Below are 14,214 nucleotides of genomic sequence, written 5' to 3'. Positions count from 1 at the left end.
TGAAGTTATCACAGCTGAACAGCAAACATCAGAAGGCACTGAAGGAGCACTCAATATTTAAGAGCCAACACCCTACATGTCTGTGCAAGTCCAAACACTTCATTTTCCCATCTTCCTTCCCTTCCTCACTTTCTGATAGGAGAAAGCACCAATACGTGTGGATGAATCATGGAAAAATACTTTGTTTTACAAAGATATCCAACAGCCAAACACAACGCTAAAATATTCTTGCCCTCTATATAAACATACGAATTAAACAACAGTTAATAACCAACACAGGGGTGCTATCAGGTCATTGTGGGGTGCAAAAACCAGTCATTGCTGAGGGGCAGCACATGGATATACCTGCCCTCAACAGTCCAAATAAGCATGGTCTGACTTTTAGACTTTGCAGATTACATGTAGCCAATTACAGTAGAAATTCTATGTTATGATACAAGGACAATCACATCACTGTACCATAAAAGAGTCAGAACTATCAAAATCACCACTATTAAAAAAAAAAAAAAGAAAAAAAAAAAGGAGAGAAAGGAACAGTAACCATTAAGCAGTAGCACAGGTTACCAGACCACCAGACCAGTGCTGTTAAAGTTGTCCTCAGTCAGTAGGAAGAACACTAAATAGCACCAAAAACTGCATACCCTAAAAACCTTCTACTTCAGTAGATTAATTGAAGATCAATAATTAAGCTATTTAAATATTTCTCAACTTACTGCTTAGAGCATATGTCAATCAAGTCTTCCAAGTACGAACAAGTTCCCTAATTAGATCTTAAGTTCTCCAGCTGGAATCCAGGACCTATTACATTAAAAGTGTAGATTCTGTCTTAAAGTAGACTGTTGAACTTTGCAATGCTATAAACAGAATCATACATATTCAGGGGGGAAAAAAAGGAAGGAAAAAAGGAAAGAACCCTATTTGATGCTTTAGTTAACCGTTAGCTCATACAATAATGATCTCCAATTTGCATGAAGGGATAAGGACATTTTTCCACCTACCATAGGATACTGCATCAGTATTAAGATTCATTAAGAGTCTGAAAATGTAAAATTCATCGAGTTTGAATGTTATATGCTTAAAGTTATTTAAGATTGTATGTTCACAATACTAGAAAGTACTGGAGAGACTAGAGACACAGTGGACTGTGTGGAACTAGAAGAGGTACTGCAACAATAATTTAAATGCTATATAATCAAATTGTAGCATGCTAAATGAAGCCCAACAGAACATATCCTGGTGGGAGCAAGATATATATAAACAGGACTTTAAGGCCCAAAGCAGGACGTAAACAGATTGCAGTTTGTGTACCACTAATACTCCGGCCTTATCTCAGATTTTAAAAAAATAAACCAAACAACAACCAAAAAAACAACTTCAGAAAATGAGCACCTGTGCATCTGTCCTAGGGGCATATAATTGGTTACTCAAGGACTATTAGGCTGTTTCTTAGCAACCTCTGCAAGCTCTAATCAAGTAAGACTAAGATTGTCATTTAGCCTTGAAATGCATTGCCCCTTCCATCTAATGTAGCTTTCTATTAAGGAGCAGTCATTGCAACCACAGATAAAATCCAGGCTCACTACATGATTCATCTCAGAGCTCTTCTTATCAGAAGATCCTCACGTTAAATACGCCTTTTCCACTTTATTTAGCATCTGAAGCAGTAACAACAAAATAAATATTTAATTTTTCTCCTTTATATACAAATTAAAGGGTAGCTACAACTATGAAGAAAACCCTTGGGAATGGTTTAACAAACGAGCATAAGGTATAGCTCAACTCTTAAACAACATTTTATACTGTAAATCATTCTCTAAGTATAATTACAAGAAAAGTGGTTTATATCAAAAGCAGTGGTAAAGACATTTCAGGTAAATAGCAAGGATTGCTCTCAGAGCTCAATGGTATTTAAATCTTTGGTGATGCTGAAATGTGTGTACTATGTTGCACACATTGGACTTCTAAAATTAACTATCTTAGAGCAGTCTGGCCATCAGACCAGAAAATAAAATAAAAAATAAAATAAAAAAAAAAGGCAAAAGCACTGGAGTAATCAAAAAATAAACTCATCTGTTCAGTCCTAGTCTAGCATCATTGCTTGTCTGTCGTATCAATGGGCACATGGCAGACTCTGCTCATCTGTCACATGAAGACAGCTCTCAATCATTTTTATAGAGTATTTTTTCCTGTACAGTAAACAAAGGCACCAAAAGACTGGTCACGTCACAGTTAGCCAACCCTCCCTGACTCGAGGTGATCTACACCAGAGCCATCACACTGCTCTCCTCAGCTCTGGCCCTCCCCTCCCTGCACAGAGGGGAAGGAGCAGCTCCAGGGGAGCCCCACCATCCCACAGGAGGCAGAAGGTCAGTGGTGTCTCACATGAGTAGACAGGGATGCTCTCAGCTACCCACATTGGTTCATTCCCCAGCCCTGGGAGCAGGGTGGGGTGCTCAGGGTACCCCCTCCTGCTCCTGTGAGAGCTGAGCAGAGCAAAACCACTGAATGGACACAGCAAATGACTGCCCGCAGTCACCTCTGACCGGAGACTGACCCGTTTTAGACACCCACCATCCAAAGCCAGAGCAGATTTCTAGCAAAAAGCCCATCAAAGGTTTATCACAGTGCAGAGCGGGAGGGAATGGTGGAGTTACTGCCAAGGAACAGCAGCAACTCTCCTTCAGGTAAACAAATAGAGCAGCATTCAGGAGTCAGAAGCACTGCCAGCACACCCTTATTTCTCACTTCTTGAAGCAGCCTCTCCAAACTGATGCTCTCAAGCTCCTTCCAGACCAGGGGATTACTGCAGCTACAACTGGAGAGGAACAAGGGAAAGCAAATGGGTGCTGGCAGAAAAGGCAGGGAAACTTTCTAGTCTCTTCAGCAGGTTGAGCAGCTCTGAAACAGAGCAGGCAACACAAGCAGGACCCACACAGAGTTGGCAAAACATTGGGCTTGTTTTCAGAAGAGCAGGGAGGGAAGCTTTCTGGCACACAATAACCTACAGCTCCTGCAGATGACTAAATATACAATGTGATTATGGTTGCTTTATGAACTTAGGGTAGTTTTTAAAATATGTTCGTAGCATGTATTTCAGAGCCAACACAAAGCAACACCTAAAGGAAAAACAAGCGAAGGAGTCAGACTACACAAAAAAGGATGAATTCCACTCATCTCACCAACAAAGTGACTTGAAGGCATTACTCAAAAGAGGGGCCAGACAGCTACTGTCTCACAGGGGACAAGACAAAAGTAGTTTTCAAGGTTAAAAAACATCATCACAATTTACATTACACATCTGTCTCAAATCTCATACAATAAAAGCTTTGTGGCAAAAATACATATTAACAAACATAGTAAAAATTCACTACACCATTTTTGGCATTTTTTTAAATCCAAAAAATGTAATTGTTACACTTTATTATTTGTTTGAAAAAAGCTTAATTTTTGAGCTTTTGTGCTGAAAACCAGTGAAGCCCCAATAGTTCTCAAAGCCAACTGCATTTGCACAAGAAATACAAGCAGTAGCCTTAAACATGGAAAGCAGCTTCTGCCACACAAAGCTCCTCAACATCTTCACTAACACTTTAACCTCACACGACCACTCAAGCTACCTAAAATACAATGGGAACACAGCCTAATTAAGCCAAATATCATAAATCTGATATAAAACAAACCAATTACAATTTCACCCCAGCTATGTTCAACACAAACCTGATTGTTTAAAGATTAAAGCTACAAGTGGTCATGTCTCCAGCAAACCCTTCCTTATGTAGACTTTTTTTATTGAGAAAACAGCATTGGGAGTATTTTTAAACAGCCCAGAGACAGTGCTACAAAGCCTCTACTGCACTGCAGTGCATCAAACATGCTCTGCTTCTACCTCACATCCTCTTGTGTAATCCTGACTACTTTAATACCTATTCCATTTTCAGGCAAAGATTTAATGCCCACACCAGCTGTGTGGCTAGGAGTGTAGCATTTCACAGATAGGCTGGCTGGAGCACCTTCTGGAATAAAGATTAGAAAGCTGACAAGAGGTGTGCAAGCACATTGTCAGTGACTGGGAGGTGAGGGAATCCGTCTGCAAGTTTTGACTTCAGCCCCAGTGTTTCAAATAAATAAGCACATGTTTATTTAAGGAAACTTTCAAGAAGTATAAATAGAAGTGTTCTTTACTATCTGACCATCTCTGTGACATTCAAAAACCCCCGAGAACTTCAAGGTATAAAGTTTAAATAGTTAGCAGAATACTGTCCTTTGAGGCATATTTGTTTCAAAGACATAAGAAATTCTAGATTTAATGACATGAATGCATGAAAGATTAAGAGTGCAAAGAGCACTTCTGCTTAAAATTAGAAGATAGATTTCCTATAGTTACATGAAACTTAAGTCTTTAGACTTTCTATTCTGGGCAAGCTGCAAATAGTTGCTGGCACACACAGCATGCCAATAATAAATCCCTTTTTCAAAGAGTGGTTCTGAAGTGGTCACCATTAAGGCCTTGGTCCTTTTTTAGAGGTGACACCTGCAGCTGCTATTGAAATCAACTGGAGTTGTCACTTCCCAGCATTGCTGAAGTCACTCTCTAAAACATCATCCCATTATCTTCTTTTAGGAAAGAGCAAAACAAAACCTGAAAACTACCCTTTGCATTTGCGTCAATTGAGACCAAAGGGATATCATTTTTATAATGCACCATTTCCTCAACCTTTCATTTCTGATCAAAAAGGCTTTGAGGCAAATACAGTACTGAGCAGGTGAAAGCCTGTAAATTCCATGATCTACCTCCCCAAAAGTGAGGAAACATGGATCCATGTTTTCTGATTCACAATATATTAGTTCATGATTTGCAACAAACAGAGGAATGCTTTATGAGCACAGGGACTGCAGGTATTTTGGCAAAATAAGAAATATTTTGGCATGGCAGTTCCACAGGGGTCTCAGAGTCTGCTGACAAGCCCACCAGGCAGAGGCAGTAAGCATGCACCTAAATTCGGGGAGGGAATGTCAAGTAGATCCAGCAAAGCCTTCCACCCAGGGATAAAAGGCTACTGGTAAATAAGACATTAAACATATATGTAGACCATCAATATACAACTATCAACTACATTTTTTTCCCATGCTAACAAGGTGCGATGCATGTACATTACAGCCCATCACTACCAGGTGAATTTTACATTTTGGCATAAGGTCATGCTTTCACTTCTTATTCCCTGCCCTCAGGTCTTGCTTGGAACTGTGCTTTTGCAAGCACTTTCCTGAAGAAGGAGTTTCATAGGAACAAAGAACAACTAAATACAGGTAAAGCTTGCTGTGTCTCCCCTGATGTTTCATTCATCGAACTGTAATCTTTTTCATAAGAAAAAAACATACCTACTGTTCCTCTAGTACAGCCACGCACAAGTTCCTTTTCCAGGGCTAAATAGCTTAACTTTAACCTGTCTAATTTAAGCATATCTGACCCAATGGGTTGTCATCCAAGATGACAGGATGCATGTTTACTCTATCAGGGAGCAGAGAGTAATCTAATCCAAGATATTTTCATTACAAAGCCTGAAGAGCCTCATCAGAGAGCAGAGACGGCTGTGTTGAGACAGGAGGTAGACCAACTGTGGATCTACCAGCCAAACAAAAATAGACAAGAGCATTTCCTACAGCCAGGCTATCTAGTTCCCTAGAGGCACCAGGGATCCCAAATAATGAGCATGAAGGCTAGACATCTTTCAGGGCCCTAGCCACCTTCATCTCTCAAAGTAAAAGGACAGGGAGAGCTTGATGTAGAATCCTACAGTTAACCAGGCAACAGCAGAATGCTGTACCCATTAAGCAATAAAAGCTACAAGGTCAAGTATTCCTGCTCCTGTTTTGACAGGGGAGGGGATAGGTTGCTTTCTAAGAAATCTAACATTAACTGCTGGATTCAAGTTATCCTCACAACAGCTTTACATATTTGTAGAGTTCACCCTTCTATGTATGTTTTAGATGGAGACTGAACCCTTCCAGGCATTTGGATGAGACCCACACATGGGCTGCATACAGATGAAACTCACACACAGCCTGGACATCAAAATCATAGGCATTTTTTATCTACTTGAGAGTTAATATTACTTCAGGTTAGAGAGAGGTGCTACAATCACACTCCAAATAGGAAAAAAACACCAAGACGGTGCCAAAAAAAAAAAAAAAATCAATTAGTTGCCTAATCCTAGTGGGGAAGGCGCCCTTTATCCAAGAAACTTCCAAGGGCTGCCTGAACCTTTAGTACCACCTCTCCTTCAGACTGGCTACTAAGCACTAAGGAAAAGGACAGGTGAAAATGCTTGTTTCTGCTACTTATCTCCAAGACCCTGAAAGCTGAAGTTCACCTGGGGAGTTCAGAGTATACACCACTCATGGGTGCACTGTCAGTCACAGCAGGATCTCAAAAACAGAGGGGATGAGGAGAGCTAATGATGCATACTGTAATACATGATTTCAACATCCACAACTAGTCAGAACAATTCCTCTATATGACTAATTAACTGAAGTAATGGATGCCATACCAATATTTACAGTACAGGAAAAACTCTGAATTCCCTGAGGGAAAGAACAGGGTGGGGGGAAAAACCACACACAACTCCATTTCATACCATCTTGCAAAGGAATACAAGAAATGGTTCCACATAACCCATCCTGCAGAACGACTAACTTAAAAAAAACATCTTCAGAAGCAACCTTCAATTAACCCCCAAATCTAAAATTCTGCCAATGGCTATTGATAAATATTAATGTGCCAGGTATTTGTGAAGCTTCAGTGTCTGAACAAAAAGCTTTGTGCAAGGGAGAAAAATGCTCAAGACTAACAAGCCTGAACTGTAACTGATCAGAATCAATTTCAAAGCTACTTGAATTCTTCTGTCTTCTTTGTTTTAAAGTTGCACATAAATTTTAATTGCATCATTTGTTTGTTAACAATCTCAAACAGGCATTAAGCTTCAAGTTTTACAGCAGGAGGCAAAGAAAAAAATGTGAGGTAGGTGGGTGAAGAAGACAGCTGTATTGTTCTAGCTGTTCCTCAGCCTCTCCCACTGCCAGATTTCTGTGGATGATGTATCCCAAGGTAGCAATTTTAAGAACTTTCTGGCACTATCCCAAGCTCCCTCTTGCAAATCAGAGATCAGACTAATGATACCAAAAAAGAAAAAAAAAGGACAGGAAATAGGAATAAGCTGGATAACTGACACTGTTTCAAACACTGGAAGTCACTGAACTCTGGTACTGCAGCTCTACAGAAGAGACAGTTGTTCAAACTGAAAAAAATTACCTCATAAAATTAAAAAGGAAAACCAGTAAAACAAAACAAATCACTTCTCAAGAAATTACTTGCTTTACAGCTACTGCTAGCTTGGGACACTGTAGTATCACAAGCAGACTTCAAGAAACTCCCCCCGTCCTCCCAGCAGTTATACATTACTGCATCAGTCTCTAAGTGAGGGTGTTATCATTCAGATGAGGCTCACCAAGAAGTCTGCACATACTCATGTTGGTTTTCATCAGCGTGGAGCTTAAAAATTCAAGCTGGAACTACTGAAAAAAATCCTTTGCTCACTGCCAGCACCAAAGCAAATTTGTTTCATAAGAGAAGGACACAATTTCCAATGCTCTTTACTCTTGCTCCTTCCCATCATATTAAAGAAACAGTAACTCCATTACTGTTGTACAGCAAAAACAAAAGTCATATGAAAAGACTGTGCCCATATTGTTGTTTCTCATTTGCAAACCTAAACACAGAAAGAATACTACTTAAGAATAATTTTGAAATTACCCCAGGGAGTTGAAATATAACCCAGGAACTCAATCTACTCCAAAAACCCCTCGTGTTAAACTAGCACTACAATTAAGCCTCTCCTTGCAAAGCCTACACAGCTTATACACACCCCTGAAAAAGATGCCATGTTCCCCATCAACAGACTGAGCACACGAAGTTCAAGATCTAACTACAATACAATAATACAGGAGGGACTTCTTTCCATAGGTGCATCCACAGACTGTTGTAAGTAAAACTATTCCACAGCTTATTTTTAGAACCCAGGGTGGGCTGGGAGAGCATTCAGTAAACCATCCAAAAATCAGCTAACCACCCACTAGACTGCAGTGGCACTGTTCAAATAAATTTCAGCCTGCTTTGCAACAGCTGGGAAAAAAAAAAAAAAAAAAAAAAAAAGAAAAAAAAAAAAAAGGTGGAAAAAAGAAATACCCCAAGTACTTAAATTCTCTTAAAATGCTGGAGGCAATGGTACAAGAAACAGCAGCAGACAGGGCAGTGCAGGCTGCAGACACTGCATTAATTCACCTGCAAGAGGCAGGTAAAACAGGCCTTACTTAGGACTGGGTGAGCACAGAACAACAATATCCGGCAGCTGCAAGGTAAGAATGCACTTATTCCAACAGAGAAAAATTCAAACAAGGCTGGGCTTAGGGACCTGCAGTGCAAGGATTATCAAACACTCCTTGTGTTTCAAGTAGCAATACTAGAAACTGGCAAAATAAAAGCATGAGTTAAGTTACCTTTACTTCCTCATGCAGATAACATACAAAGTTTGAGGTGCTAACGTTACTGAAATCTCTTGCTGAAGAGTTTATGATTTCATCAAGTCCGTATTAAATGGCCAATAAAGAGTAGAAAGAATCTTAATTTTTACTTTGATCTTATAACTTAAGAACACAGTTCAAAACACCCTGGGCTTATGGTATCAACTACACTCATTAAGAGGAACAATTCCAAGTTCAAGAGGGCACAGAACCAACAAAGACCATCAAAACACCCCAACCTGGCAATCAGAGCTTAAGCGCCTCTGCATGGAAAAATTTACCAGTTGCACCTTTTTGACTTTTAAACATTTAACTGCAGCAAACTCAGTCAGTCCTTAATTTGCAGAGCACGAGCATCAGGTTGGAGGGTCCCTGGTAGCATAGAAAGTGAAATTATTTACGTAGACTGGCTTCATTTAGCTTGAAATTCAAGCATTTTTGTCCCTACCCATTCCTAGCAGGCGTTCTCCGAGTAACCAAGATCCCACGAGCTACAGACTGAGAGGTCAGCAAGGGCCATTTCGTCTGTTAGTCACCAGGTGCCAAACGCAATCCACAGGTACCGAGGCTTCCGATACACATCTCCCCGCCGAGCTGGGGCACTGCACCATCCCCATTCCTCAGCACCTCGCAACTTGCCAGCTTCCACCCCGTGGCCCACTTGGAAGGGCTGAGGGCAACAGCTGTGAAACTCTCTGCAGGATCCTACCTGCCTGCAGCCGGGCAGGGAGCCCAGGCTTACCTCCCTCCCTCCCGCCGCTCCCCAGCGCCGGGCACCCTTCACACCCAACACTCCCAACAGCAGAAGGATGCATCCAGTCTCCGAGGACAAGGACCAGCATCAGCCTGCAGCCCGCGCTGATGCTCCATCCCTGGAAGCGTTCAAAGCCAGGCTAGACAGAGCTTTGAGCAACCTGGGCTAGAGGAAGGCATCCCTGCACACGGCAGCGGCGTTAGAATGAGACGGTCTCTAAGGCCCCTTCCAACCCACACTATTATTGTACGTGCGGCGCACAAGGCGGCGGGGGCTGAGGCGACAGCGCGCTGCGGGGGCGAGACACCGAAACGCCCGAGCGGCGGAGGGCAGGGCGCAGCGGGGGCGGCGGCGGGGTCCCGCACAGGCGGACAGGCGGCACACGGCGGCGGGGCCGGGCTCGGAGAGGCCGGGGCCGTGGCGGGCGGTGCCGGGGCCCGGCCCAGGTGCCCAGGTGCGGCGGCCCCGCCCCGCGCAGGTGTCGGGACCCCCCGGCGCGCGCCCCGCCCCGCCCCCGCCGCGGCACGCGCCCCGGCCCGCGCGCTGCGCCCGCCGCCAGCGCCCCCTGCCGGGGGCAGCCCCGCGCCGCGCCGTCGGGCTCCGCTGCGCGGGCGGGGACGGCGGCTGCTTCTCCCCGGTATTGCGACCCGCCTGCGCGCAGCCCCGCCGCGGCTCCCGCCCGCGGCCCTTCCCCGGAGCTCCCGCAGCACCCGCCGCCCGCGGCGGACCCTGCCGCGCGGCCGCCCCCGCTCCCCGCGCCGCCGACCGTGCCCCGCAGCCCCGGGAAGCGGCGGCCGCGCCCAAGGCAGCGCCCCGGCAGCTGGCCCCGCTCAATAACGGGGGAGCGGGAGCGGCACCGACGGGAGCGGGCGCGAGAGGAACGCCACACAAAAAAAAGGGTGATAAGGAGAGCGCGATTAAAAACCTACCGGCCACGCGAACTGGAAGGGAATAACAATCCTGCCCGTCTCGGGGGTTCTGCCTTGGTGGGAGTATTTGTTGCTATTCAAATAGAAAATATTTCCACCGAGAACGGGGGTAGATCCGAATCCGTAGTTGCAGGGTCCGACCGGGGTGATCTTGGCCTGATATTCCTTGAGGCAGACTTTCACGTAAGTGTCGCACTCGTCCCGGGAGCAGTCCAGGTTCTCGGGGCTTTTCATGCCATCGCAGCATTCCCCATTGAACAACTCGCCGTTTACATTCCGCACCGAGTTAAGCTGCAGCTCGAAATAGCCCGTGGACCGGGACACCTAAAAATAAAAAACCGAAGGGGAGACAGCCTCGTTACTACCGCGGCCGGGGGCAGCGCCGGCAGCGCGGAGCTGCGGGTCCCCGGCTCCCCACGACAACTTTCGCTAGCTACGGGATTAACCGCGCCGCGGCACACACACACATATGTGTACGCATATATTATACACGGATACGCGGATAACATTATGGACGTAAATATAAATAAGAAACGAGCAAGGTGCAAAGGGAGCAGGGAGAAGGCAGCCGCGACGCCCCGCGGCCGGAGCGGAGCCCCCCGCGCCCCGTCCCTACCTGCACGCAGGAGGCGAGGAGCAGCGCCAGGCCGAGCGCGGCGGCGCGGGGGGCCCGGCTCGGCCGGCCGGCGCCCCGCATGCCTCCTGCTCCCGCTGCTGCTCCGCGCCGCCGCCTCAGAGGAGCCCGCCGAGCCCACCGGCCACGGACCGGCGGCCGCTCGCGGCATGGGCGGTGGGGGAGCCGCCCGCAGCGCGCCGGGGGGCGCAGGGCATGGGCTGCCGGCGGGGCCGCCCGGAGCGCTCCGCCGCCGCTCCCCTCCCGCGGGCTCCGCTCGCCCTCTGTGCGCCTCGGCTCCGCGGACACCCAACAAGTAGGTGCCGGAGTGACAGCTTCGTTACCCATTCGCCGCCGCGGCCGCCGCCTTCATATTAATGAGGGGGACGGCCCGGCCCCGCGGCCAGCGGGTGGGGCCAGCGCCGCTCCCGCCGCGGCTCTTAAAGGGCGGCGGGCGGCTCTCGCTCCGCCCTGCCCTGATCGCAGCGGGGTCCGTCAGCAGGGGGATGAGAGATGCGGGACGGGCGTAGAGGAGCGCGGGTGGGAGACGCGCACCCGCGTGTCGGTGCGTGTGGGATGGAGGAATAGCCGCGGGATGCGTGCGGCCGTGGAGGAGGAGGAGAGCGTAGGGTGGGTACACCTCTGCTTGTGAGGGGGCAAGGCGGTGTGTGCGCCCACGCTCGTGTGGAACTGCCCAGGGATTGTGCAGATAAGCATGGAAGGGCACATACAGCCAGGGAATGCTTGGAGTACCCCAATAACGCAGGATTTGGCACTGCTGTGCAAGAGTGCTGGAGGGAAATCGTCTACAGCTGTGTAGGAGTGCTCACGGTGGGATCACTGATAGCTCTAAAGGAGTGCTCAAGCAAAGATCACCTCCAGCTGTGGAGGAGTGCTCAGGGGGACCACCTACAGCTGTGGAGGAACAGTGTGCACTCAGTCACAGACGATGGCCCTGGTTGGCTGTGCCTGCATTCATGTTGGGTGTATGGCGTGTGCAGATGTAGCCATGGAGGGGAACAGCGCATGGGATCATCCATGCTATTGAGAGAACATGCTTGGTGTGTGTAGCCACAGCTGTGAAGGCGTGCATGGAGTGGCTGCAGCCGTGGTTCTAGAGGAACAACAAGGCTGGGGACGCCCACGGTCCCAGAGAGCACCCACAGCTGTGTAGAACCACATATGGCTGTGGAATAGGGTATGCGGTGTGCGCACCCACGCTCATGTGGAGCCACAAAGGGTGTGTGAACCCACAGCCCTGCAGGAGCTCACACAGGAGGGCTTGTAGAGTGACATGTGCGGCATACAGAACAGATGGCCAAGTGGTGGATCGTGTCCTCCTCCAGTGGTGGCTCAAGCAAATATGAGGGTAACTGTGCGGAGATTTCTCCTTTAGTTTAAGCACCCTGTGATTTTGATCCCCGCTGACAACTATGAAAGCTATACATGCGGACAACTGCATGCTAGGGATACAGTATCAAAGCCCAGATCTGCATTTAGGACCTAAGTTTTCCTACTGTTTTTCTCCCTCCCCCCTCTCCCCATTTAACTCTTTCGTACTGATCATCCACCGGAGTGGACAATCGGAGAACAAACAGCTCAGAAATCAAAGGGCTGTTAAGTTCCCCTGCGCAGAAAAGCTTTCAGAGAGCCTCCCCCTGCCTTTTCAGCGCCCCGCTGCCCCCGTCCCTCCAGCAGCCAGCCGGCACGCTGCTCCTCTGCTATTCATGGCCAGCGTGCAGCTGCAGCTACTCTCCTAGGCTGACACAGCAGCAGCTGCTATATATGTGCCAGCTGGCTATCTGCTCTCCAAAATCCTCTTGTCCGCCCCGCTCCCCTTGCTTTCCTGCTTCCCCACCTACAGACCTGCTTCTCCTTCCCCACCACGTCTCCCACTTGCCATCCCACTTGCCACAATCTGCTCCAGTTTCCTATCTTCCTCACTGTCCTGAGCCTACCCCTCTGCTGTCCTGGTTCACCTTACTTGCTCTCCAGGAAGCATCCCCTACTTTCCCTCTCATCCCTCTGGAGCTAAAACAGGAGCTCTCTGAAGTGGAGAGGTGAATATTGCTTTTAATTATTTTATGTGTCCTCTCTTTGAAACTGTGCCTCCCAAGATAACTGCATTGAAGCATTTTTTTGGTTAAGATAACCTCTGGGATAACCACCTTTAGAAGGCGGCAGAGGGAAAGTGAGGAGGGCTGGGGGAGGGTGGTTATGGTGGGTTGAGGTCTCATATTAAAGCTACATTTTGTTAATCAGAAACTCCACTAAGCCTATGTTCTTTGCCCAGCTGAGCTGGCTTCCAAGTGGACAGGCAAATGTTTTTCAGTTTAATTACTCTTTCTGGTGGCTGAAGGGAAGGAGTTTCTTAGAGGAGCTTGCTGCCTAAAGATTATTTTGTGGTGGATGGCAGCCAAAATATTTTGCAAGACAGGTATTTTGTTTGCATCTATCATGATAAACAAACATAAAACCTCACAATCTACCTTCAGCACTATGCGGTCAATATGCCTGTGGAGGAAGACATATATTTCTTTAACTGAGCTAAGCAAATGTAATACAGAAGAAAGATGATCCAGTAGTTACAGCATATGCTCAGTCTCTACAGAGCCAAGCTCGGTTACCTGCTGTATCACAGAATTTCTTTGTTACCTTGAGCACACTGTGTGCTTTTTTTTGCTTTGGTTTTGCCTTTGTAAATATTCCACAGTGCTCTGAAACTCTGGGGCCATTTAAAATGCCTTTTCTCACTGTAACCAGACTTCACAGGAGCAGAGAGGGAAGGTGCAGCTATTTCCGGCCATTCTCTCTGCTTGGGGAAATTTTCATTTTATTCTTCTCTGTCCTACAGCCCCATTTTCAGCCTGAACTCCTTAGTTCTCTTGCTGTGGCTATTATTTTTTGAGTGCTGTGGAATTTCACTCTGTTCTCCTTTGGGTATGGAAAGCTGTTTCATTACAGCTACGCACGGACAGTGATGGTTTTCAGGTAATGCAGCAAGATTCTTTCTTACCAAATTAACTTTAAGCTTTTAAAAAAGCCTAGTGGCCAGAACTGGAGGTGAACGCTGAGCAAGGTTAAGAGGAGACATCCCTCTCAGCTTGGACAATGTGCATCAGATGACCCATGAGTGACCAGCCCTGAAGGAAGGCAGTCCAGCCTCTGGCACTGTCCCTCCCTTCCCACCAGACCTGCTGCCTCCTTCTAGCTTTTGGAGAAGGATGAAGTTAGGTGAGATGAAAAGCAAAATGCAGCCTTTGGGTGCCTTGGTCACTTCCAACAGGCTGCCAAACTCCTGCATCCAGGAGTGCAGTGGCAGGATTTTACCCCTTTTCCTCCAG

At 47.0% G+C, this 14,214-nt stretch overlaps 1 protein-coding gene across 1 annotated transcript in view; it reads right to left on the bottom strand.

The window, feature by feature from the left end:
• Positions 1-11,218, bottom strand: part of JAG2 (jagged canonical Notch ligand 2) — a 68,531-nt gene extending 57,313 nt beyond the window's left edge. Inside the window, exons 1-2 of the mRNA XM_066321649.1 lie at positions 10,874-11,218; positions 10,258-10,581 (exon numbers count right to left, since the gene is read on the bottom strand). Of these exons, the coding sequence (XP_066177746.1) occupies positions 10,258-10,581; positions 10,874-11,218 (669 nt within the window). The remainder of the gene's footprint in view (positions 1-10,257; positions 10,582-10,873) is intronic.
• Between the last annotated feature and the right edge of the window lie 2,996 nt (positions 11,219-14,214).

Source organism: Sylvia atricapilla, chromosome 6, assembly GCF_009819655.1.
Source record: "Sylvia atricapilla isolate bSylAtr1 chromosome 6, bSylAtr1.pri, whole genome shotgun sequence".
Taxonomy (NCBI): domain Eukaryota; kingdom Metazoa; phylum Chordata; class Aves; order Passeriformes; family Sylviidae; genus Sylvia; species Sylvia atricapilla.
The sequence above is the reverse complement of the archived record's forward strand: the minus strand, read 5'-3'. Positions and strand labels throughout refer to the sequence as shown.